The sequence below is a fragment of the Monodelphis domestica genome, chromosome 2, assembly GCF_027887165.1.
Source record: "Monodelphis domestica isolate mMonDom1 chromosome 2, mMonDom1.pri, whole genome shotgun sequence".
Taxonomy (NCBI): Eukaryota; Metazoa; Chordata; class Mammalia; order Didelphimorphia; family Didelphidae; genus Monodelphis; species Monodelphis domestica.
Window position 1 is genome coordinate 431,265,632 of NC_077228.1, and position 23,044 is coordinate 431,288,675.

General features: G+C 35.0%; 1 protein-coding gene across 2 annotated transcripts in view; it reads left to right on the forward strand.

The window, feature by feature from the left end:
• The first annotated feature begins 54 nt into the window (after positions 1-54).
• Positions 55-23,044, forward strand: part of CCDC170 (coiled-coil domain containing 170) — a 171,754-nt gene continuing 148,764 nt past the window's right edge. For both annotated transcript variants that reach the window (XM_056818943.1, XM_056818942.1), the window contains exon 1: positions 55-6,398. In XM_056818943.1, the coding sequence (XP_056674921.1) occupies positions 6,303-6,398 (96 nt within the window). In that variant the 5' untranslated portion in view covers positions 55-6,302. The remainder of the gene's footprint in view (positions 6,399-23,044) is intronic.

Genomic DNA, 23,044 nt, shown 5'->3' on the forward strand with positions numbered 1-23,044 from the left:
TGTCTTTTTCCACTAACTCTTTCATCCTCTTTCAGTTGGCACTTATGATAGTCTAGCAAAACAAATCAATGCATTGGATATATTTGAATATGTATACCTTATTTTTTTTACCTCTTTATCAGAGAGGAGGCATTGCTTCACCATCAATCTTCTAAAGTCATAATTTGATCCTTGTTTAAAAAATATTTTAAAAACTTGACTAGCATGAATTTTTATATATAAAGCAGAGCCAGAAAAAGGATTACATATGATTTTGTGATTTGACCATTACATAGTTTTGGGTTGTATCAACAATGTCCCTTTTGCCTTCTGAATTCCTCTCTGTGTGTTTCATTGACAATTGTCAATGAAACTATTGACAATTATATCACCATCAACCTTCCCCATGTTCTCCTTATATTATCCCCTTCTCCAATCCCTCAAAAAAAAGTTTTCATAACAAAGACAGTTAATGAAATAAAATATACACGTCTTGACCAGGTGTAAACATTTTTTTTCTAGTTCAAGGAAATAAGATTTTTGAGCCTGTTTTCTTGATATGTGTAGATTTGCTTATAAATGATATGTGTATGCCACTACAGTAATTGCATACACTTTAAAAAATAGAAACTAGAAGTGTGAGGTAAAGATGAAAAAATACCTGATCTTACATAGATAGCAGTAAATTTATTGACTAGAGAATGTACTTTAGGAAATGTCACTAGCAGCTATGTAGGGAGTCAATTTGAGTGGGGAAGGATAGAATTGCAATAGACCAAGTAAGGGGTTGTGAGGTACTACATTGGAGTAGTGGTTGTGTGAGGAGAGTGACTGATGCAAGATGTAGCAACAGATTGGATATGTGATATGGGAGGGAAAATGCGAACTCAAAGACAAAAGGTTGAGAATGGGAAGAATGGTTGATGGCTTTAATAGCAATGGAGACATTTGAAAGCTGGAAAGGTTTGGTAGGTGGGTGGGGTGGGAGTTATCTGTGAGATTAATAAATCTGAAAGTAAGGAAACCACTGAACTAATAAAACTAAAAGGAAGAAAATGACCAGTATCAAAAATGAAAAGAGTGAATTCACTACTAATGAAGAGGGAATTAAAGCAATATTAGGAGTTATTTTACCCACTTATATGCCAATAAATCTTATAACCTAAGTAAAATGAATGAACAAATATTCAAAATGACAAACTGCTTGGATGAAATAGAATATTTAAACTATCTTAAATTGAACAAGCCATCAAAGAACTCTCTTTATAAAAAACCCTTTATAAAAATAGGCACTGAAGTAGTTCTATCAGATTCCTTTTATGATACAAATATAGTAGTTGTAGTCTCTCGGTAGCTGAGAATGACAATTGTCTTTGTGCATTATCATCTATAAGATAGATGAGTGTTCACAAAGATACTTGTGTGTGAAGGAGATTTAAGTGGAAAAGTCGATGCACAGAGACAGTCCCACTCTCTTGGCATTGGAAGCCTGGGTCCAGTGGCACGAAAAGTCGTTACACCTGGAGACTTCCTGAGCTGCATTGGATGGCCATGTTGTCTTTTGTGCTCTAACATGCCTTAAGCACTCCACAGTGCTTTGCTGCATCGCCATCTCAGCCGTTGAACCTTCTTATTGGTTTCTTCCTTCTGTTCAGCCAAAGCAGTCTTCACATGCTGGATGAGCAAAGCCCTGGTTCACCAGGGGTCGACGACCCGATGGCTACCCTCACAAGGTTTAGCCGGCCTGTCGAAGCCATTGCCCGGGGTGTGGCCGCTGCCACATGCTAGCAGCTACTGGGAGCCACAAGTGAGAGCTGGGTGTCAGGTGAGGGTCAGAGGCTGGGGAGCTGCCCTAGGAGGGCACAACAAGCCCTCCATACCAGTTACTACCCCTCCCTGAACACCCCATACACCCCACAAATATAGTACTGATACATAAAACAGGAAGAGCAAAAACAAAACTATAGATCAATTTTTGTATTAAATAATGATGCAAAAAAAAGTACTAGCAAAGAGATATCACAAGGATAATTCACTATGACCCAGTGGGATTTATACCAGGAATGCAGAACTGATTTAATATTAGGAAAACTATCAGCAAAATTGGCCACATCAATAACAAAACTAAGAAAAATCACAAGATTTTCTGAAAAGATGCAGAAAAAGCCTTTGACAAAATACAACCATTTCTATTAAAAACCACCAGAAAGCTAAGAAATAAATGGGGCTTTTCTTAAAATAATTATCTAAAATCAGTAAGCATTATCTGTAATAGAGACAAGCCCTTCCTGATAAAATCAGAGTTCCAGGAAGCCAGGATCTCCATTATCACCATAATTATTCAATATTGTACTAGAAATGCTAGCTATAGCAGTAATAGAAGAAAAAGAAATGGAAGGAATTAGGCAATGAAGGATCAAAACTATCATTCTTTGCATGTGATGATGTGATGGCAGAGAATCCTAGAGAATCAAATAGAAATTTAGTTGAAATAAATTTAGCAAGAGGTAGAAAAAAAAGTTTCAGCTTAAATTAACTAATGATATAAAATACCTGGGATCCTATCTGCCAAGACAAACACAGGAACTATACAAACACAATTACAAAACACTATACACAAGTTAGATCTAAACATAAATTTCTCTGTGTAAGACCAGCCAATATAATAAAAATGATAGTTCTCCCTAAATTAATCTACTTATTCATTGCCATATCATTAAATTGCCAAAAAATTATGGAGCTAGAAAAAAAATTCATGTGGAAGAACAAAATCAAGAATATCAAGGGAATCAATGAAAAAAAGTGAAGGTGGGCCTCTCAGTACCGGGCCTCAAACTATTACAAAGCAGTATCATCAAAACAAACTAGTACTGGCTAAGGAATGGAATGATAGACCAGTGGAATAGATTAGGGACACAACACAGTAATAAATGACTAGTAATTTAATGTTTGATAAATCAAAAGATCTAAGATTTTGTGGTAAAAACTCACTATTTGACAAAAACTGGGAAAATTGGAAAATGGTATGGCAGAGATTGAGGATAGATGAACATTTCATAACATAGATCAAGATAAGGTCAACATGTGTACATGATTTAGACAATAAAGGGTGGTACCATTAGTGAATTATCGGAGCACAGAATAGTTTAGATTTATGGATAAGGGAAGAATTCATGACCAAATGAGATAGTTAATTAACATTACCAGATGTAAAATGGATAATTTTGATTATATTAAAATGTTTTCATAAAAAAGAATCATGATTAGAATGATGACAACTGAAAAACTTTTTCACAGTGACAAATTTATGAAAATGGAAGTCCTGAGGGGGCAGAGGCAAGATAATAGTTTAGTAGCAGCAAAAGCTGAAACCACTCTGAGAATCCTTGCAAACCAATCTTTTAAAAGCATCCCAAAATGACAGGAGACAAAAACCAACAGCAAGACAGAATGAGGATGCTCTTCTGCTGAACACAACTTGAAAGGGAGAGAGTTGATTATCATGGGATAAGTAAAGGGCAACTGGAAGTAAAACTGCATACAGAAGAGTGCTGGCTGACAACCTTCCACCTACTGTGCTAGTTCTGAGTCTGAGCATAGACCATCTTTGGGATCCTGGGACCCTGCCTCCACCCATAATAGAGCACTCCACATCCACCCCTTGAAGTCCCAGGCTCTGGCACCAGCCCACAGTGACATCCTTTTAGCCTGTGCTGTGGTGAAGCCTTTAGCTCAAGGGCAGAATAGCATGAAGTATTAAGTCCTGCAAACCAGACAGATTCAAGATGAGACAGATTCAGCAGCTTTCAGAACTCCAAGTCCACAAGCAAAAACAAAAAAGGGGGGGGGGGGGCTGGGAAATGGAGCAAATAGCAAAAGAAACACCTAAGCATAGAAAATTTCTATGGAGACAAAGAGCAAGGCACAGAGTCAGTAGGGGACAATGAGATTCAAGCAACCATATGCAAAACTTTAAAGAAACATTGGAATTAGTTTCAGGTACTAGAACTCAAAAAGGAATTAAAAATCAGATAAGAAAGGTGAAAGCAAGTTGGAAATAGAAATGAAAATAATGCAGAAAGAAAATAACCACTTAAAATGCAAAAGGTCAACTGGAAAAAGAGGCAAAAAAAAATCTAGTGAAGAAAAGAGTTCCATGAAAAGTAGAATGGACCAAAATGGAAAGGGAGGATCAAAAGGTCCTGGAAGAAATTCATTCTTTAGAAATTAGAATTGGGCAAATAGAAGCTAATGACTTTACAAGACATCAAGAAACAATAAAATCAAATCAAAAGAATAAAATAGAAGAAAATATGAAATATCTCATTGGAAAAAGAACTGACCTAGAAAATAGATCCAAGAGAGACAATTTAAGAATTATTGGATTACCTGAAAGGCATTATAAAAGAAAAAGGCCTAGACACCATATTACAAGAAATTATCCAAGAAAACTGCCTTGATATTCTTGAATAAGATGGTAAAGTAGAAATTGAAAGAATCCACAGATCACCTCCTGTAATAAATCCCCAAATGACAACTCCCAGGAATGTTATAACCAAGTTCAAGAGTTCCCAAGCCAAGGAGAAAATACTACAAACAGCCAGAAAGAAACAATTCAAATGTCATAGAGCTCCAGTCAGGATTACACAGGATCTGGCAGCTTCCATATTGAAAGATTGGATTCTGGAAGGCAAGAGAACTGGGTTTAAAATAAGCAAGAATCACCTATCCATAAAAACTGACTATATTATTTCATGGGAAAATATGACTATTTAATAAAATAGATTTCTAAGCATTCCTGAAGACCAGACTTAAGCAAAAAAATTAATGTTCAAATACAAAATTCAAGGGAAGCATAAAAAGGTAAATAAGAAAAATTAAAAATCTAAGGGCCTTGATAAGGTCAAAATGTTTCTATTCCTATGTGGATATTTGTATTTGTAAAGATATTTGTAACTTAAAAATTTTTATTATTATCTTGGTAGTTAGAAGAAGTATACAAGCTGTTTAGGATGATATGCAAAAAAATCTAGAGGTAAAAAGGATTGCATTAAGAGAAATGGGAAGAGAGAAGTAAATGGAGTAAATTATAATACAAATTCCTAGAAAATCAATTAAACTAGTTGAAATAATAACTTTAGTAAAGTTGCAGGATACAAAAAAAAAAAACACATAAATCCTCAGCATTTCTATATATTTCCAACAGAGCTCAGCAGCAAGAGTTAGAAGGAGAAACTTCATTTAAAATTACTCTAGACAATATAAAATTCTTGGGAATTTATTTACCAAGACAAGCTCAAGAATTATATAAACACCATTACAAAGTACTTTCCACACTAATAAAATTAGATCTAAATAATTGGAAAACCATTAATTGCTCATAGGTAGGCTGAACTAATACAATAAAAATGATAATCCTACTTTAATTAATTGACTTATTCAGTATCATACCAACCAAACTACCAAAAAAACCTATTTTATAGAACTAGAACTGGAAAAACAGAAGATCAAGAATATCAAGGGAACTAATAAAAAAACGTGAAGGATGGTGGCCTAGCAGTACCAGATCTTAAATTGTACTATAAAGCAATAATCATCAAACAATCAGGTAATGGCTAAGAAACAGAAAGGTGGGTCAATGGAATAGATTAGGGGTAAATGACCTCAGCAATCTAGTATTTAATAAACTTAAAGATCCCAGTTTTGGGGGTAAGAATTTACTATTTGACAAAAACTGCTGGGAAAATTGAAAAACACTATGGCAAAAATTAGGTTTAGATCAATATCTCACACCCCTATATCAGAACAAAGTCAAAATGGATATATAACTTAAACATAAAACATGATATTATAAATAAATTTAGGGGAACATAGAATAGTTTATCTGTCAGATCTATGGAGAAAGGAAGAATTTATGACCAAACAAGATAGAAAATATTAGATTAGAATTAGTAAAATCAATAATTTTGATTATGTTAAAAAGGTTTTGTACAAACAAATCCAAATGCAATCAAGATTAGAAGGGAAATAACAAACTGGGAAAATTATTTTCGTAACAAATTTCTCTGATAAAGGTCCCATTTCTGTGGAGATTAACTGCCAATTTTTAGATTTAATCACCTGAAGTGTATACACTGCATTTTATCCTTAAGTGGGGGAGATCTGTGACCCACATGTGTGATAGTAAGTAACAAATCAGAATTGACTGACTGCCCTCTGGGCAGTCCTAAGCAAAGCTATAGCTGCAATTAGCCCACATAAAGTGGAAGGAAGGCACAGGAAGTGATGAAAGGAAGGGTCTTTAAAAGTGGCAAGAACTTCCTATGACCAACTTTTTTTACCTTCAGGTTTGGCCCTGGAGGAGCTCTGGCTGGGGACCTGTGACTGCTCTTTCATTTTCCTTTAGGATTACCATGTGGGTAAGTGAAAATGACTGACTCCCTTTCCTGGCTTTTCTGTAGGTTCTAGCCTCTGGAGAGGCTCTAAGCCTTGGAGGAGGCCTCTTGGCTAAAGCCCTTGTTTAATTTACCTCTGGGTCCCCTTTGCTGGGGCCTCTGGAGTACTGCCTGGTGGGCTGGAGTAATTATCTACTCTCTGTGATTTCCTTACTTTCACTCTTTCTCCTTTTGTAAATAAACTACCATAAAAAAGTCATTCTGACTTGAGTAATAATTTCAGCAATCACATTTTTATATATTTAGTCCAACCCTTTAATTTTTTAATTTTTATTATTATTTTTAAAATTTTATTTAATAGATTAATTTAGAGTATTTTCCCAGGATTATAAAAATCATGTTCTTTTCCTCCCCTCCCTCCAACCCCCTCCCATAGCGACACACAATTCCACTGGCCAACCCTTTAATTTTAACCCTTACATTCCTCAAATATATAGAGAACTAAGTCAAATTTATAAGAATCCAAGTCATTTCCTAAATCATAAATAGTTAAGGGATATGAATAGGCAGTTTTCAGATGAAAAAATCAAAGCTATCACTAATCATATGAAAAAAATGTTCTCAATCCCTCTTGATTAGAGAAATGTCAATTAAAACAATTCTGAGACACCACTTCACACCTATCATATTGACCAATATGATAGTAAAGGAAATTAATAAATGTTGGATGGAATATTGGGAATTTAGGATACTAGTGCATTGCTGGTGGAATTGTGAGCTGATTCAATCATTCTGGAGGACAATTTGGAATTATATCCAAAGGGCTATAAAAGAATGTATACCTTCTGATCCAATAATACCACTACCACGTCTGTATCCCAAGGAGATTTTTAAAAATGGGAAAGGACCTATGTACAAAAATGTTTATAGCTACTCTTTTTGTAGTGGCAAAGAATTGGAAACTAAAAGGATGACCCTCAGTTGGGGAATGGCTGAACAAATTGTGGTCTATAATGGTGATTGAATACTATTGTGCTGTAAGGAATGATGGACAAGATGATTTCAGAAAGAGCTAGAAAGACTTATGTAAACTGATGCAGAGTGAAATAAGGAGAGCTAGGAGGACATTATACCCAGTAATTGAAATATTGTGGTATGATCAAATTGCTACTAACAACAATACAGTGATCCAGGATAATTTTGAAAACTTATGAAAAAGAATTGTTGAATGAAAAAGAACTGTTAGAGTAGAAATTCAGGTGAAAAATGACTTATTTCTTTATTTCAGTATATGTTTTGGGGTTTTGGTTCTATAAGATTATTTGCTTACAAAATGAATAATGTGGAAATATGTTTTGCATGATAATACATGTATAACCCAGATTGAATTGTTTGTCAGCTCCGGGAGTGGGGAGAGAAGAAGAGAGGCAAACAATTTGGATCATATAACTTTAGAAAACGTTATCAAAATAAAAAAAATAAATTAAAAAAAGGAATACAAGTCATTCTTCACTTGACAAGTGGTCAAATGATATGAACAGGCAGTTTTCAGATGAAGAAATTGAAATAAAAATGTACTAGTCACATGAAAAAATGTTTTAAATCACTATTAATTAGAGAAATGGAAATTAAAGTAACTTTGAGGTACCATCTCACACTTTTCAGACTGGCTAATATGACAGTAAAGGAAATGATAAATGTTGGAGAGGATGGGCAAAACAGGGACATCAAGGCATTTGTTGGTGGAGTTGTGAACTGATCTAAGGATTTTGGAAGACAATTTGGAACAACGACCAAAGGACTCTAAAACAGTGCATAACTTTTGACCTAGTAATACCATGACCCAAAGGAATTAAAAAGAAAAAGAAAGGAAGGAAAAGGACCTATTAGTACAAAAATATTTATAGCAGCTTTGTGTGTGTGTGTGTGTGTGTGTGTGTGTGTGTGTGTGTGTGTGTGTGTGTGTGTGTGTAGTGGCCAAGAATTGGAAATTGAGAGGAAATCTATCAACTGGGGAATGGCTGAACAAATTGTGGCATATGATGGTGATGGAATATTGTTGATGATAAGAAATGATGAGCAGGATGACTTCGGAAAAGCTAGAAACATCTAGGTGAATTGATGCAGAGTAAAATAAGCAGAACCAGGAGAACATAGTGCACAGTAATAGCAATATTGTATGATAATCAACTGTGAATGACATAGCTAGTCTTAACAACACATCGATCCAAGACAATTCTAAAGGATTCATGGTGAAAAAACGCTATCCATCTCCAGACAAAGAACTGATGGAATCTGAATGCTAATTGGAGCATACTGTTTTTCACTTTATTTTATTTGTGGGTGTTTTGATTTGGCGGATTTGGTTTTATATGAGTATTCTCACAACATCAACAATATGGAAATATGTTTTGCATGATCATATACGTATAATCCAGATCAAATTGCTTCCCTTCTCTGTGGGGAGGGAAGGGAATGAGGGAGATAACTGTGGAAAATTTATATAAAGGATTTTTATTATTTATACTTGGGAAAAAATAATATATTAAGAAATTAGAAAAAACAAATGTTTATTGACTGATTGGGTGATTATTGATTGAGGACCAATACACATGACCTTTATGATTCCAATCATGAAGCTGCCTGGACTTTTCATGAAATTAAAAAAAAAAGTTCAGATTCTCCTAAGCAGTGGCTTCTGCTTTGAATAAATAAACCATGCCAATATTTCCTTCAAGCCTTAGCTCAAAAAAATCTTGTGCTGAAGACCTTTCCTAGTCTTTCTAGTTGTTAGTGTCTTTCCTTCTGAAATTCCTTTTCTGTCTACTTTGTACATATTTGCATATTTTATTTATTTATATGCTATCTTTCCGGTTAGAATGTGATTTTCTTGAAAGCAGATATTTTTGCCTTTTTCTGTGTTCCCAGCACTTATCATAGTATCTGGCACAATAGTAATGCTTACTAAATGCTTGCTGACATATTGAGGAAGAACTTCAGGTTTGTTTTATTTTGTATTTCTTTTATTATTTTATTCAATTATTATTATAGAATTATACATTATAATTAGGATATAAATTAATATTAATGTATCATTACTATATTGTTTTTATTAGTTATTTGAAACATTATTTCATATTACTATTAATAGTTTAACTTTCTCTGGAGAACTGCCTGTTAATATCCTTTGGCAAATTATCTATTAGGGAACAGCTCCTGTTCTTTGACATTAAGATTAATTCCCTCCATATCTTACATATCAAATCTTTATTAAGGAAATTTGCTAGAACGATTTGTTTCCTCATTTAGCGGTTTATCTTCTTGTTCTAATGGCATTGATTTTATTTTTGCAAAACCTTTTCAGTTTTATGAAATCAAAACTATCCATTTTCTCTTTTATGATCATCTCTATCCCTTGTTTGGTCAAGATCTCTCTCCATATACATAGTTGTAAAAGATATCACTGTATCTTCTCATTCATTTTATGAGTGAGTTCATCCCATTCACAATTAATGTTCATTGCATGTTTTTTGCTTTTTCCTCTTTTAGTCCCCTTCCCTCTTAATAAAGAAGAAGGAGATGGTAATACAGAAGAAATACAATGAACATTAATAATTTATAATTGAAATATATTGCTCCAGATCCTTTGACCCTTCACATTTTACCTAGCAAATTCCCAATAGTTGGTTCTTACACTTTCATTCTTTCTTTTGAGAACCATTTTTGATCCACCTTCCAAAGCTGGAGTTTATTTTGCTTATGACTATTATCTCCTTAATTCTGTTCTCTCTTTTAACCCCTCCTTTTCCTATGCCTGCCTGTTTCTCTTTGGAATATTTCTTTCTTTTTTTTTTTTTAATAAACCCTTACCCTTACTGTGTATTGGCTCCAAGGCAGAAGAGTGGTAAGGGCTAGGCAATGGGGGTCAAGTGACTTGCCCAGGGTCACACAGCTAGGAAGTGGCTGAGGCCGGATTTGAACCTAGGACCTCCCGTCTCTAGGCCTGGTTCTCAATCCACTGAGCTACCCAGCAGCCCCCTCTTTGGAATATTTCTACACTAAATTCTGGGTGTGCTACCCTTACCTTTATAGTTGTAATGAATGAGGTTTATGAGATATCTGCTCCCTCCACTGTTTCTTCCATCTTTGTCTATTATTCCCCCACATCCCAATTATGAAATATAGGAAGTTCCTCCCCACTTCTTTCCAATTTCTTTCTTATCATTTTACTTCTTCCCTCACTTTCTTTTCTCCTTTTTAACCAGAGAGAACAAACTCTATCCAGATCTAGTTTACCTTTCTTAAATCCCTTTGTGACTCTCGAAGAAGGTAGGATTTTGAAAGGATAGTTGTCTCTTCTATTCTTATTAGAATGTAAGCAATAGGTAACATGTAACTCCTTCCAAATGTTTAAGTTTATTTATCCTTCCAGGCTTCTCTGACCTCCTGTACCTGTCTTTCAAAATTTCTACCAGGTCTTCTGGTCTTTTCATCTAGGATAGTTGAAAATTCTCTTTTCTATTAAATATCTATCTTTTCACCCATTATATTATATTCAGTTTTGTTCAACAAGTTATTCTTGATTGTAAATTTTTATTGGTTGCCTTTTGGCTATCACAGAGCAAGATTTTTTCTCTTTTATTAGTTTAATAATAGTCTTTAGAGATCTTGACTTTAGTTTCTTGGAATTGAACTAATTCATTTTGGATACTTTTCTTTCTTTCTTTCTTTCTTTCTTTCTTTCTTTCTTTCTTTCTTTCTTTCTTTCTTTCTTTCTTTCTTTCTTTCTTTCTTTCTTTCTTTCTTTCTTTCTTTCTTTCTTTCTTTCTTTCTTTCTTTCTTTCTTTCTTTCTTTCTTTCTTTCTTTCTTTCTTTCTTTCTTCCTTCCTTCCTTCCTTCCTTCCTTCCTTCCTTCCTTCCTTCCTTCCTTCCTTCCTTCCTTCCTTCCTTCCTTCCTTCCTTCCTTCCTTGTTTGTTCCTTTCTTTCTTTCTAACTAGAAGCTCTGGTTGTGACATTCCTGGATGTTTTCAATTTAGATTTCCTTTTGGACACAACTTTTGGATCTTACAATTTTGTGCTTTGTCCTTTGTCCTTTTATGATTTCTTGAAACATGTTATCCAGGGTTTCTTTGACTATGCTTTTTCAAAGAGTCAGATGATTACTAAATGATCTCTTCTTGTCCTAGTTTCCTGGTGAATGACTTTTGACAGTTGATATCTTTTATGAAGATACCTCTAGATTCCCTTTTTTGTTTTTGGTAGATAAATAACTTCCATTGAAGTAGCAGATAACTCTATAAGTCTTTTCTATTCTTAAACAAGGGAGTATTAGACCTGGAGTCAAAAAGACGAGTTCAAATCTGGATTCAAACACTTTTTTTCCCAAACACATAGCTTTATGATGCTGGACAAGTCATTTAACCTCAGTTTCTTCAACTGCAAAATGATGATACTATTAGTACAACCTTCCAGGGTGGCTGTGAGAATAAAATGAGATTTTAGTTATGCCATTAAATATTTATTAATGATACCCTACTAGAAGGTGGTCCCCCCTCTCTCCTTCTATAGCCCAGATAGTTTCCAATAAAATGTTGGCGATTGTACCTAGCACATCAACTTGGTGATTCAATTGGTCCAGTCTCCTGCCATGGCTCTGAGTGCTCTTAGGCATGCCATGCCTGGCCCCGATTCTCCCTGCAGAGTGACCGAAAGGGGATCATTTTACCCTCTGATGGTACTCTGACATGCCAGGGCCAAGATACTGCTGGCTTCAGGTCACAAGTTGTCAAGAGTCTGAGTTGGCTTCTACCTCCCAACCTACATGTTTCAGGTCCTTTGAGATCAGAGAGATTCTGGCTTTGTGAGGCTTGGTGGGTTCAGGTCTCCTGACAAATACCTGCTTAGGGTACTTGCAGGCTTCAAGCACTTTGCTGGCTCTCATGCTATCTTTTGTTTCCTCTTCTATAATGGCTCTTCAAGGGTTCCCAGACCATCAGTTATCTTTTGAAGTCTTAGATTAGATGAAGGAATTTCTTGCTGTTCCTCTTAACCTTCTTTGGTTAAGTGACTTGCCCAGGGTCACACAGCTGGGAAGTGTCTGAGCCCAGATTTGAACCTAGTACCTCCTGTCTCTAGTCCTGGCTCTCAATCCACTGAGCAACCCAGCTGCCCCCTCTCTTTGATCTTTTTGGTCATTGCTTGTTCTTTCAGATATTAAATGGAGACCTGGGGACTCCTTGACAACCTCTTATGTTATTACCCTAATCAGGAGTTCCCTGAACCTTAGTTTTTGAAGACTATGCCCACAATATAAATCCTGGCAATCTTGTTGAGCTGGAAAGACTTTGAGTAGTCTGGATGTCTTTCTCAGCTGTTGACTTTGGCTTAGCTCATGATCTAATCAGTTGCCACATTGGGTTGTTTCTGCCTCTCCAACTTCTCTCACATCCTTTGCTCTCTACTCACAGGCTCACTTCCTTGTTCAGGTCCTCATCGGTTCTCACCTAGTCTATTTCAACAATCTTGTAGTTTTTTTTGTTTTGTTTTTGCTATTCATTTTGCTATTTTATTTCATTTGCTATAAATAGTTATTGCTATTTGCAATATTCCCTATTGCAGTCCATTCTCCACCAAAACACCAAAGTGATTTTCCTAAAGTGTACATCTGACAATTTCACTCCCCCCTTCAATAAACTCCAGTGGCTCCCATTATATCTAAGATCTAAACTTTTCTGTCTGAAATGAAAAGTTCTTTAAAATCTCTATCTGCTATCTGAGGACCTACCTGGTCAAGTGCAGAGAATCTCACTAGAAGGTTTGACCTAGATTACCAGTGAGCTTAAAATGTGTATTTGTGTCTGTAAATGTACATGTATGAGGAGTTTCTTAATTTCGTTGCTTCTGATGAATGCTGTTTATAGATTTGGTGTCATGCATTTTTGCAAAGTGAATTGATTCAATTCTCTGTGCAGAAAGGAGATGGTATTAGATCCTAGGATCATAAATTAGGTCTAGAAAAGACCTTATCAATCATCAAATCTCATTCATTCATTCTACAGATAAGGAAAATAAGACCCAGAGATGTTAAGTAATTCACCTAGGTAATAAAGTACCTGAGGCAAGATTTTAATCCATTCAATTCTAGCCACAAAGTCAAGTTCATCCTTAAAAACAACAACAAAAAACCCAAAACAAAAAAATAACAAAAACCCAAAAAACAAACAAACAAAAAACCAAGGGGTGTGTGTGTGTGTGGGACAATTATAGAAAAGGCAGATGATTAGAAAGGATAGTAGTAATTTTATATGGTTTATATTAAAAAAAAAGCCAGCAATCAATAGATGAGGTTAATTACATTTCAGTTTTTCCTAGAGTTTTGAATGTGTTACGAGTGTCAGATAAATTATCTTTGGAGATTTTTATTTCATAATTTTTTTTCTTGCTTTACTTATCATACCTATTCCCTAACTTCTTTTACTAACTTAACATTCTCTCTATTATTCTCTGAATATTGTCCAAATAAACATTTTCTTTTTTATTTGTTTGTTTTTTTTCCCATTTTATGTAGAAAATGGAAATTAAAGGTATTCCTTTATACTAGAGACATTTAAAACAATGCATTTATATTAAAGGGCATCATAATAACATAGAATATAAAAGTATTTTAATAATATGAAGGAGTTGCAGCTTATATTTGTTCAGTTCAATGTCATATCATATCATTTAGGCACTGTGAAAATCTAACACTAACACTAACCTGTATCCCTTTCTTTGGCATCCCATGACAACTTTTGGATTTTAAAAGGTTTTATATCAAAATTGAAGCTACAAATGTTTCTTACTCCAGCCTCTGGTTGAGTAAGAGATATAAACAAGCCTCTTAAGACAGAGCGGTAAATGAATGATGGTGGTGGGCATGAGCACTTTGCAGCCATTCTAAAGATCTTATGACTTCTCATCTCCAGAAGACCTGTGTCTTTTGTCCCTCCTGGCTCCCTGGTCAAGACTTGTCTATTGCCCAGATTGAGGTAGGTTGGAGTCCAAAGCAGTTGGAGGGACTATGGAAATTGACACAAATAAATTGGAGTAGTGGGAAGGAGTGGGGACTCTTTGTCCAGGAAATCAAGAGCAAGAAGAGTGTTCATAGGCCAGCTCCCTGCTTTTAGTTCCTGTCTCTTGCCTGCCTCTTGGAAGAAGGCTGCTAAGGGAATGATCAGACATGGCTCTCTCCTTCTTGTTTTTTTATTTGTTTTTGTTATTTAAAAATAATTATGATTAAGATATCATCTCTAGGCAATTTAAATTATAACAGCATCTAAGAAGAGAAAAAGCTTTAAGAGAAACCTATTCAATGAATACCTAAAATAAAAAAGAGTGCTTTATGGTGCTCATTAAGATCACAAAATCATAGCTTTAGAGCTGGAAAGTTTGTTAGAGGTCATCTAGTCCCCTTCACTTTACAAATAAGAAAACTGAGGTCTAGATAGGTTAAATAACCAAGGTCACACAATGTAAGTAGTAAGGAGCAGAATAAGATTTTTATACAAATTCTTTGGCTCTCAAGTATTTCTTTAATCATATATGCTGCCTGGAATGTGGCAGGAGAATAAATAAATGAAAAGTTATAATTGAATTTAGGAACTCTTGAGTTCCTTGTCATTTTAATTTTGCAAGAATTTCTAGTCTTTTAGTTAGTACCTAATGAAAAAAAATGGCATAAAAACATGATTAATTTTTATTGTTCAGTTATTTCTATTGTGTCTGATTCTTCATGAAAAAGATACTGGAGTGGTTTGCCATTTCCTTCTCCAGCTCATTTTATAGATGAAGAACCTGAGGGCAAACAGGGTTAATTAACTTGTCCAGGGTGGGATTTGAATTCAGGTCTTACTAATTCCAGCCCTGACTCCACTGCAATATCTAGCTCCCTCCATTTTTATTTCTGATTCCAGTTCTCTTTATTAACTATGCGACTTTAAATCACATTCTTTTAATTTTACTGGAAATCTGAAAGCTATTTCTGATATACTTGACATATGTTTAATCTCTAGTCTTAAAAGCCCTTGGGAGACTGGGTTTGTTCTGAAAAGCATTTGACATTCCAGTATCCCCTAGAGGACATCAGAATATTCTAGTATTTGTACAAATTGTTTAATGATGGGAAAGTATGAAGTTGCTGCTATAGGTCTCCCTATGGAATTGTGGCTTTGAACTGAGTAGTCTTAGGGAAACTTGGGTTCTAGATTGAATCTTAGTATTTTTCCAGAGTCGTACAAAGGAACCAGGTGAGATACTGAATGTTGTGAGGCTGCTTCTTGAAGTTCTACTGAGAAAGTATTCTCAGAGAAGGACCCACATCACAGATTAATCTCCTTTTAGAAATCTTTTTTTTTTTTAAACCAGAAACTTTGATCAATTTCTTTGTCCCCATTTTGGAGTGGGACTCCTAGATCTCAAATTGTTTTAGATATTATACTTCCTAGAAGTGGATTAGGGAACTCCAAGTCAATATCTGTGATTTGAAGGAAGTATAATCTACTGCTACTGATTATCATTCTTAGGCAGTTGAAAGTAGACCATCATTCTTTCCATTTTCTATTTGGTTTTGCTATTTAGAAAAAAAAAGGAGGAGTTTATCAGATGTTTCTGATTTGCCTTTAATCCTTTGAACTGTTGTGATTATCCTTTTTGGTTGTTTTGATATTGCTTCATCATATTTTTAGGAACAGAAATGGCAAAAAAAAAGTTGATATGAAGGAAACACATGCAGATTCCTATCCTATTATTGTAATGTTACTTTTCATTTTGTTAGTGTAAGGCATTATTCTGACTTAAAATATCTGGGGAACAATTTCTCCTGAATGAGAGAATAGTTCAAAGAAATACTGTAAAATTTTAATTATTTGCATCAATTTTTTGTATTTATGGAGCCCCTGACAATTAGAGGTTGCCCATTAAAGAACATAATATCCTCTAAAATGGTCAATCATGAGGCTCATCTTCAATAAAACTACATTGAACCTTTACCCTTCACTATTTTTTTAAACCCTTACCTTCCATCTTGGAATCAATACAGTATATTGGTTCCAAGGCAGAACAGTGGTAAGGGCTAGGCAGTTGGAGTTAAGTGACTTGCCCAGGGTCACACAGCTGGGAAGTGTCTGAGGTCAAATTTGAACTCAGGACTTCTCATCTCTAGGCCTGGATCTCAATCCACTGAGCCCCCCAGCTTTACTATTACTTTACACCTTACCCTTTACTATTAATACTCCTCCCTTCCTCCAGTCTGTATCCTTCTGCTTTGGATGTTGGCCTCTCAAGGCAGCTATAACTAACTCAGACCTGTGTTCATCAGCAGCAGAGGTTATACTTGCCCCTGATTTGTATCCTCTACCCCCAGATCACCTCATGATTTGAGCCAGCTTCCCCTGAGGGTAAGCTTCAGCGAACTAATGGTGAGCAAGAATCTTACTTCTCTCTTTTCATTTTGCATGGAATAGAGTGAAGTGCATATAGGATGAGGAGGCTTGAGTAGATTGCATTCTGCACCCATCATGTTACATTTGGTGGTTCAGTGGATTGAGAGCCAGTTCAAATCTGGTCTCTGGCACTTCCCAGCTGTGTGACCCTGGGCAGGTCACCTAACCCCTATTGCATAGCCCTTACTGCCTTACACAGTATTGATTCTAACATGGAAGGTAAGGGTTAAAAAAATAAAGATTACATTTTCTTTTGCCCCAAACCCACTCCTTTTCCAGGCTTCCTCATTTTTGTCAGGGATGCCATCATCCTTCCAGTCATCCAGCTTTATACCCTCCATGTCACCCTGGACCCCTCACTCTAGCTCACCCGAAGATCTAAACAGTTCCTAAAACCTGTCATTTCTATCTCCACCCAATTTCTTCCATTCTTCCTGTTTTTTCCACACAACCACCAATGGTCTACTGATGACATCTATTGAAAAGCTAGGCTCACTGTCTAGCATGACCCATTATTGGATTGTTTAATTGTGCCTCTTTCAATTCAGAAAGTATCTAAAATAAGACATTTATCTGCTTGACTAGATAATATTGTTCAATGGAACTGAATAATTACTAATAATTATTATTTACAGATTTACTCTATCTTCCAGGACATTTAAAGGGATTTTTCTCATATAATGAAGGATATTTAGCACATTGCTCTCAAAGGCAAAAAGGATTTTTTAAACATTAATAAAGTTAAGAGTTTAAAAATAATGTTAACTTCATCTCATCCTCTGGATTCTTGTATTTTATAATGCATATAATAAATTAGCATAATAATACAGACATGCATAATTTATAAATAAATATAGATATGTTGGAAGTAAAAGTAGCTTAAATTTTTTTTTGTGGATGATATTACATGATTTAAAAAAAAATTAAGAGAACACCAAATAGACCAAATATTCAGCAGCATTTTAAGTCTGAAGATAGGATCGTAGTCTTTCCTAGGCTTTATCTTCAAGGGGATTATTGTTTATATAAGAAAATTGGACAAATATAAATGAACCTTAAAAACATAAAATAAAATATACAAGATCAAGTAGGCTGAAGAGTTGTGACATATTTTGAAACTTAATATCACATAAGAGGTTCAATGTTTCCAATATACATGATAATGATAATAAGGAATGGAGACTTTGTTATCCTAAATTCTCTTGAGTTATCATTTGTGTATTACATTCATTGCATTTCCAGACTTATAGGCTTTATATGCCTTTCAAAAATATGGAGGACACAAATTTGTTCTTTTTGTCTTTCTCCTTTTCATCTCTAGGTCCCATAACATTAAAAAACAACAAAACAAACAGTTGTGCTTTGTTTTAGTTGTGAGTAAGGAAATAAGGCATTTAGAGTGATATTTTCCACAATGTAGGATGAATTTGGGGTTTAGGAGAGAGATATTGGAGGTAGAGAAACCAGTTAAGTATTGTAATAATTCAGGCAAAATTGTTAAAGACTTGAACATAGCAGAGTCAGTAAGAATAAAAAGGGAAAGATGTATTGAGTTATTGATAAAAACTGAAACTTATTAGATGAAAAGATAAGAAAGCTGAAAATGTGTTTAAATCATATTGTGGATGCTAGGCTCATAAATTGTTCGTGGACACTAAGGATGGCTGGGAATATATTCCACATGTTTTGAAATTGTTTTCCAGTAAGATATTCTATTAGGCACTGAAATGTGTTTTGAATGTACGTATGTAGGGGAATGAAGATGGATGAATGAATAAGGATAGTCATGCCCCTCCCCAATTTGACTCTTGGTTCTATTGTCAAGGACAACATTGCTTTGGATGGACTACAGATCTGAATTAATACAGCAGTTTTATTGTTTAATCCTCTAAGGTTTTGTCCTTAAAAGTTCTGCTTAAGATTCACCTCTTCCAAGAAACTTTCAGTGACTAATTCTTAGTAATCTTTCCCCATATTTAATATATTTTTATCTTATTGTAACTGATTTTGTCTATTTTGTGATTCTGTTTATTTATATTTGTCCAATTTTCTTTTATAAACTATAAGCCCCTTGAAGATGAAGACTAGGTCTGCCTATTTTTTTTTAACAAATAATCACAATTTGAGGGAAAACCCTTCCTAAGTTTTCCATGTCTAAAAATATAGGTCTTATTGTGTCCCTTGAGTCCATCACTCCTCTGTCAGGAGGTGGGTAGCATACTTACTTGTTCATCAGACATCTGAGGTTGCTGTTATCTACCATCCTTTTTACTCAGTTACAGAATGATGGTTAGAAGAAATTTTAGGAGTCATCTAGTCCTTTACTCCTTCACTTTACAACTGAGAGAACTGAGTCACAGAGAAGTAAAAGGACTTGTCCAAGGTGATACAACTAGCTGGTAAAAAGATATATTAGAACTCAGAGCTTTTGATTCCCCTGTCAATGTTCTCTTTGTACCTCTTATAGCACTTGGCATAACAAAAGTACAAAATAAATATAGAAATATAAAGTAATTATAAAACCAATCTACAGAGTTAATTTATTCATATATTGTGCCATTTCAAAACTTTCAGGAAAAATAGCCTGAAACACAGTTTTCATTAGAGAGGCAAGGATAAAAGTGAGCTACTAGTTGCTCTGCTTTCTGTTTATTCCCTTATTGGAAAAAAAATAGTGGAGATAGGGGAAAGAAGGAAGCTGTCACTGAACTGGTTTTTTTTGGGTCGTTAACCCAGACTTATAAATAGCATATTTTAGATGAGGCCAAATTTGTGAACTGCCAGAAGATAAAAATCTCTTTCCCAAAAAACTGAGATTAATTTATTTTTATGATGTTACTAGCAAAGTAGATGGGAATCATTCCTTATAGTGCTGGATGAACCTCAATTTGCATTAAGACCTAGCCTGGCATGAATTTGAAGACAATCATCAAAGTAGTTCTTATATATTTCCTTCCTCCCCCCCCCCACCCCGAACCTCAGCACAGTATTACAACTTCAAGAAGCCACAGCAGTGCAAAGGAGGAAAAAAAGACTTTGTCCTCAACACTTCTTTTAATTTTTTATTAACAAGAATTATTATTGCCCACTGAAAGGAAGTTGGCATGCTTTTAAAAGAAGCCCAAGGTGTATATAAAAGAGGGTCAGGGAGGCAGCTGGGTGGGCTCAGTGGATTGAGAGCCAGGTCTAGAGACAGGAGGTCCTAGGTTCAAATCTGACCTTGGATATTTCCCAGCTGTGTGACCCTGGGCAAGTCACTTAGCCCCCATTGCCTAGCCCTTATCATTCTTCTGCTTTGGAACCAATACACAGTATTGAAGAGAAGGGTTTAAAAAAAAAATAAAAGAGGATCAGGCAAATCCCAAACTCTCCATCCAGGCCTCCCCAACTCCAACTCTGAATGATTAAAAAAAATGTACAGGAATAGGTATCTGTTCATTCAAACAAAGTGGGCTTTCTCCCTGTTTTAAAAATAGAAATTGCTTTTTCAACATGACAGTAAATTTCAATTTTCATCTGAAGGTTTTGGTAAATTGTCGTATGTTTTTTTTGGGGGGTAAGTTTTAGCATTGATTCCCCCAAGACATGGGCCACAATTACCAAAGAAATAATCTGGAAGTACTATTAATTTCTTACAACTGTTTTAAAACAATGAAACCTGCTTTAGGTTGAGGTGGCTGAGAAATTGCTGTTTACATTCATTACTTCCTTCTTTTCCTGGTTCTTCTTTCTGAAATTTTCTTTTGGATTGTTAAAAAAAATAAATGGTCTTCTCTTTTTCACAATTTAAAATTGGTTTGATGACTGTAACATTTCCAAGTTCAGGGAAATTTAAAGTTAAAAACAAAAATAAAGTTAGCTTTTCTAACACATTTCTCAAGAATATTGATTGATGCTTTGTATTCAGTTTTAAGTCAATGTTTTCTTCAACTTATATGTAAAGGAAGCATTTAAGAATTTTTCCAGACAACTTGATATTAGATAGGTGTACAGTTTGATCAGAAGGTAAGAAATTTCTCAATTAAAATGACCTGTACAACTTCTCCATTAGTGGCAATGCAGTGATCATGAACAACCTGGAGGGATCTACGAGAAAAACCACTATCCACATTCAGAGGAAACACTGTGGGAGTAGAAACACAGAAGAAAAACAACTGCTTGAATGCATGGGTCGAGGGATATGGCTGGGGATGTAAACTCTAAATGATCATCCCAGTGCAAACATCAACAACATGGAAATAGGTTCTGATCAAGGACACAAATAATACCCAGTGGAATTGTGCGTTGGCTATGGGAAGGGTGGGTGGAGGGGAGGGAAGGAAAGAATATGATTCTTGTAACCAAGGAATAATGTTCTAAATTGACTAAATGAAATTTTCAAAAAAAAATTCATGAATGTATCCTAAATAGTATTTTATAGAAGGTGTGAAAACTACATAAGGCCTGCACACATTAATATATGTAGTAGGAGGAAATGTAGAACAAACAAAGAATATATCTTAGGATAATTGTTTAAACAGCGGAAATGACTTAAATGAGCTACTGAAAAATCAGTGGAAAGGCACCTAATTATCTTTGAACTAGCTAAACTCCATTTGATCATAAAGACAAAAAGTCTAAAGTAATAATAATTATCAATTTTTATGAAGTTATATATATATATATTTATTACCTTTTTACTGAGTGCTTTTTTTCATAAAAATTGAGAAATTTGTAAATTGAGAAACTGAACCTCATAGAAGTTAAGTAAATTATGATTGCACAAGTCCAAGTGTTGAAGTCAGGATTTGAACCTAGGTTGTTCTGACTTCAAGTTTTATAAACTTTCCACAGACCATAATTATTCGATATTAATATTAATAAATTCCAATCAATAATATTCTATATTAATATTAATAAATCACACCAACATCATATTTAAATGTTTACTTTTCTTACAATAACCCTGTGAGTTAAGTAGAATTAATTTTACATATATATACACATATATGTACTCTTCATAGTATCAAAGATCTTAAAAATAAGGGATTGCCCATCATTTGGGGAATAGTGATACAAATTATGGATATGATTATAATGGAGTACCATTATAAGAAATGATGAAAGTTGGTTTCAGATATCTTGGGAAGATTTATTTATATTGGGATACAGAGTCAAGTGAGCAGAACCAGAAGAATTTATAAGGCAAAATATTATAAACTTTGAAAGACTGAAGAAGTGGGATTAATATCTATCCAAACATGATTCCAGAGGACTGATGACAAATCTACTTCCTGACAGAGAGGTGATGATTCAAGATGCAAAATGAGACATAGATTTGTTGACATGGAGTTTGTTTTACAGGATTATGCTTATTTGTTACAAGGACATCATTATTCTTTTCTTTTAAGTAAAACGGAGGAGGAGGAGAGAAAATAATAATAATTGAAAAAGAAAAGAAAAGGGAAAAATAAGAATGCTAAGAAAAAAAACAAGTTCCTTATAAGCCTAATGAAATTGGTTTGGACCACTGTGTGAAGTCAGCTGGAATAATACATAAAGAACTTCAATTATCAAAGGAAAACATGGTCCACTCTATGTGACAGAGAAAAAGCAACTGAAAGTGAGCTCTAAGGCAAAAGTTCATTCTTCATCTTTACTCTTATGTTCATTGGAAAGGAGAGTCACGAGAGGAAGGGGTTTCTCTTTCATTCTCCCCCACCCTTTGGCAATGGTATCTTATAGCGGTCGTACCTGTTAGCATCCAGTGGAAGAGAGTCCAGCCCTGGAGATGAGTCAAGGCAATCAGAGAAGTTCACAGTTTAGTACCCAGAACTGGGATACTGTTCAATAGATGGCAAACCCAGAGCAGAGATTCTTCCTGGAATGATTTTCACAAGCTTAGAAGCACCCTAAGATCTTGTCTGAGCTGGAAACTAGGGACAATGATGACTAGAGTGAGCGATGACTAAAGGGCGAAGCAGACTGGCAGGAAGTAGTGGAGCCATGTGGCAAAGGCAGAAACTAAAGTCAGAGAGCCCTGCTGTAGTCCTGCAGCTTCAGGAGCTTGTCCTGCTTCTCCTCTTACTTCTCTTGTCAGTGTCATGTTCGTTGCCTAGGTACCTTTCCACTTTTGAACCTTGTGTCCATTCTTCTTACTCACATTTTGAATATTTATGGGAAAACATACTTTAAATTTATGAGGAGGATGT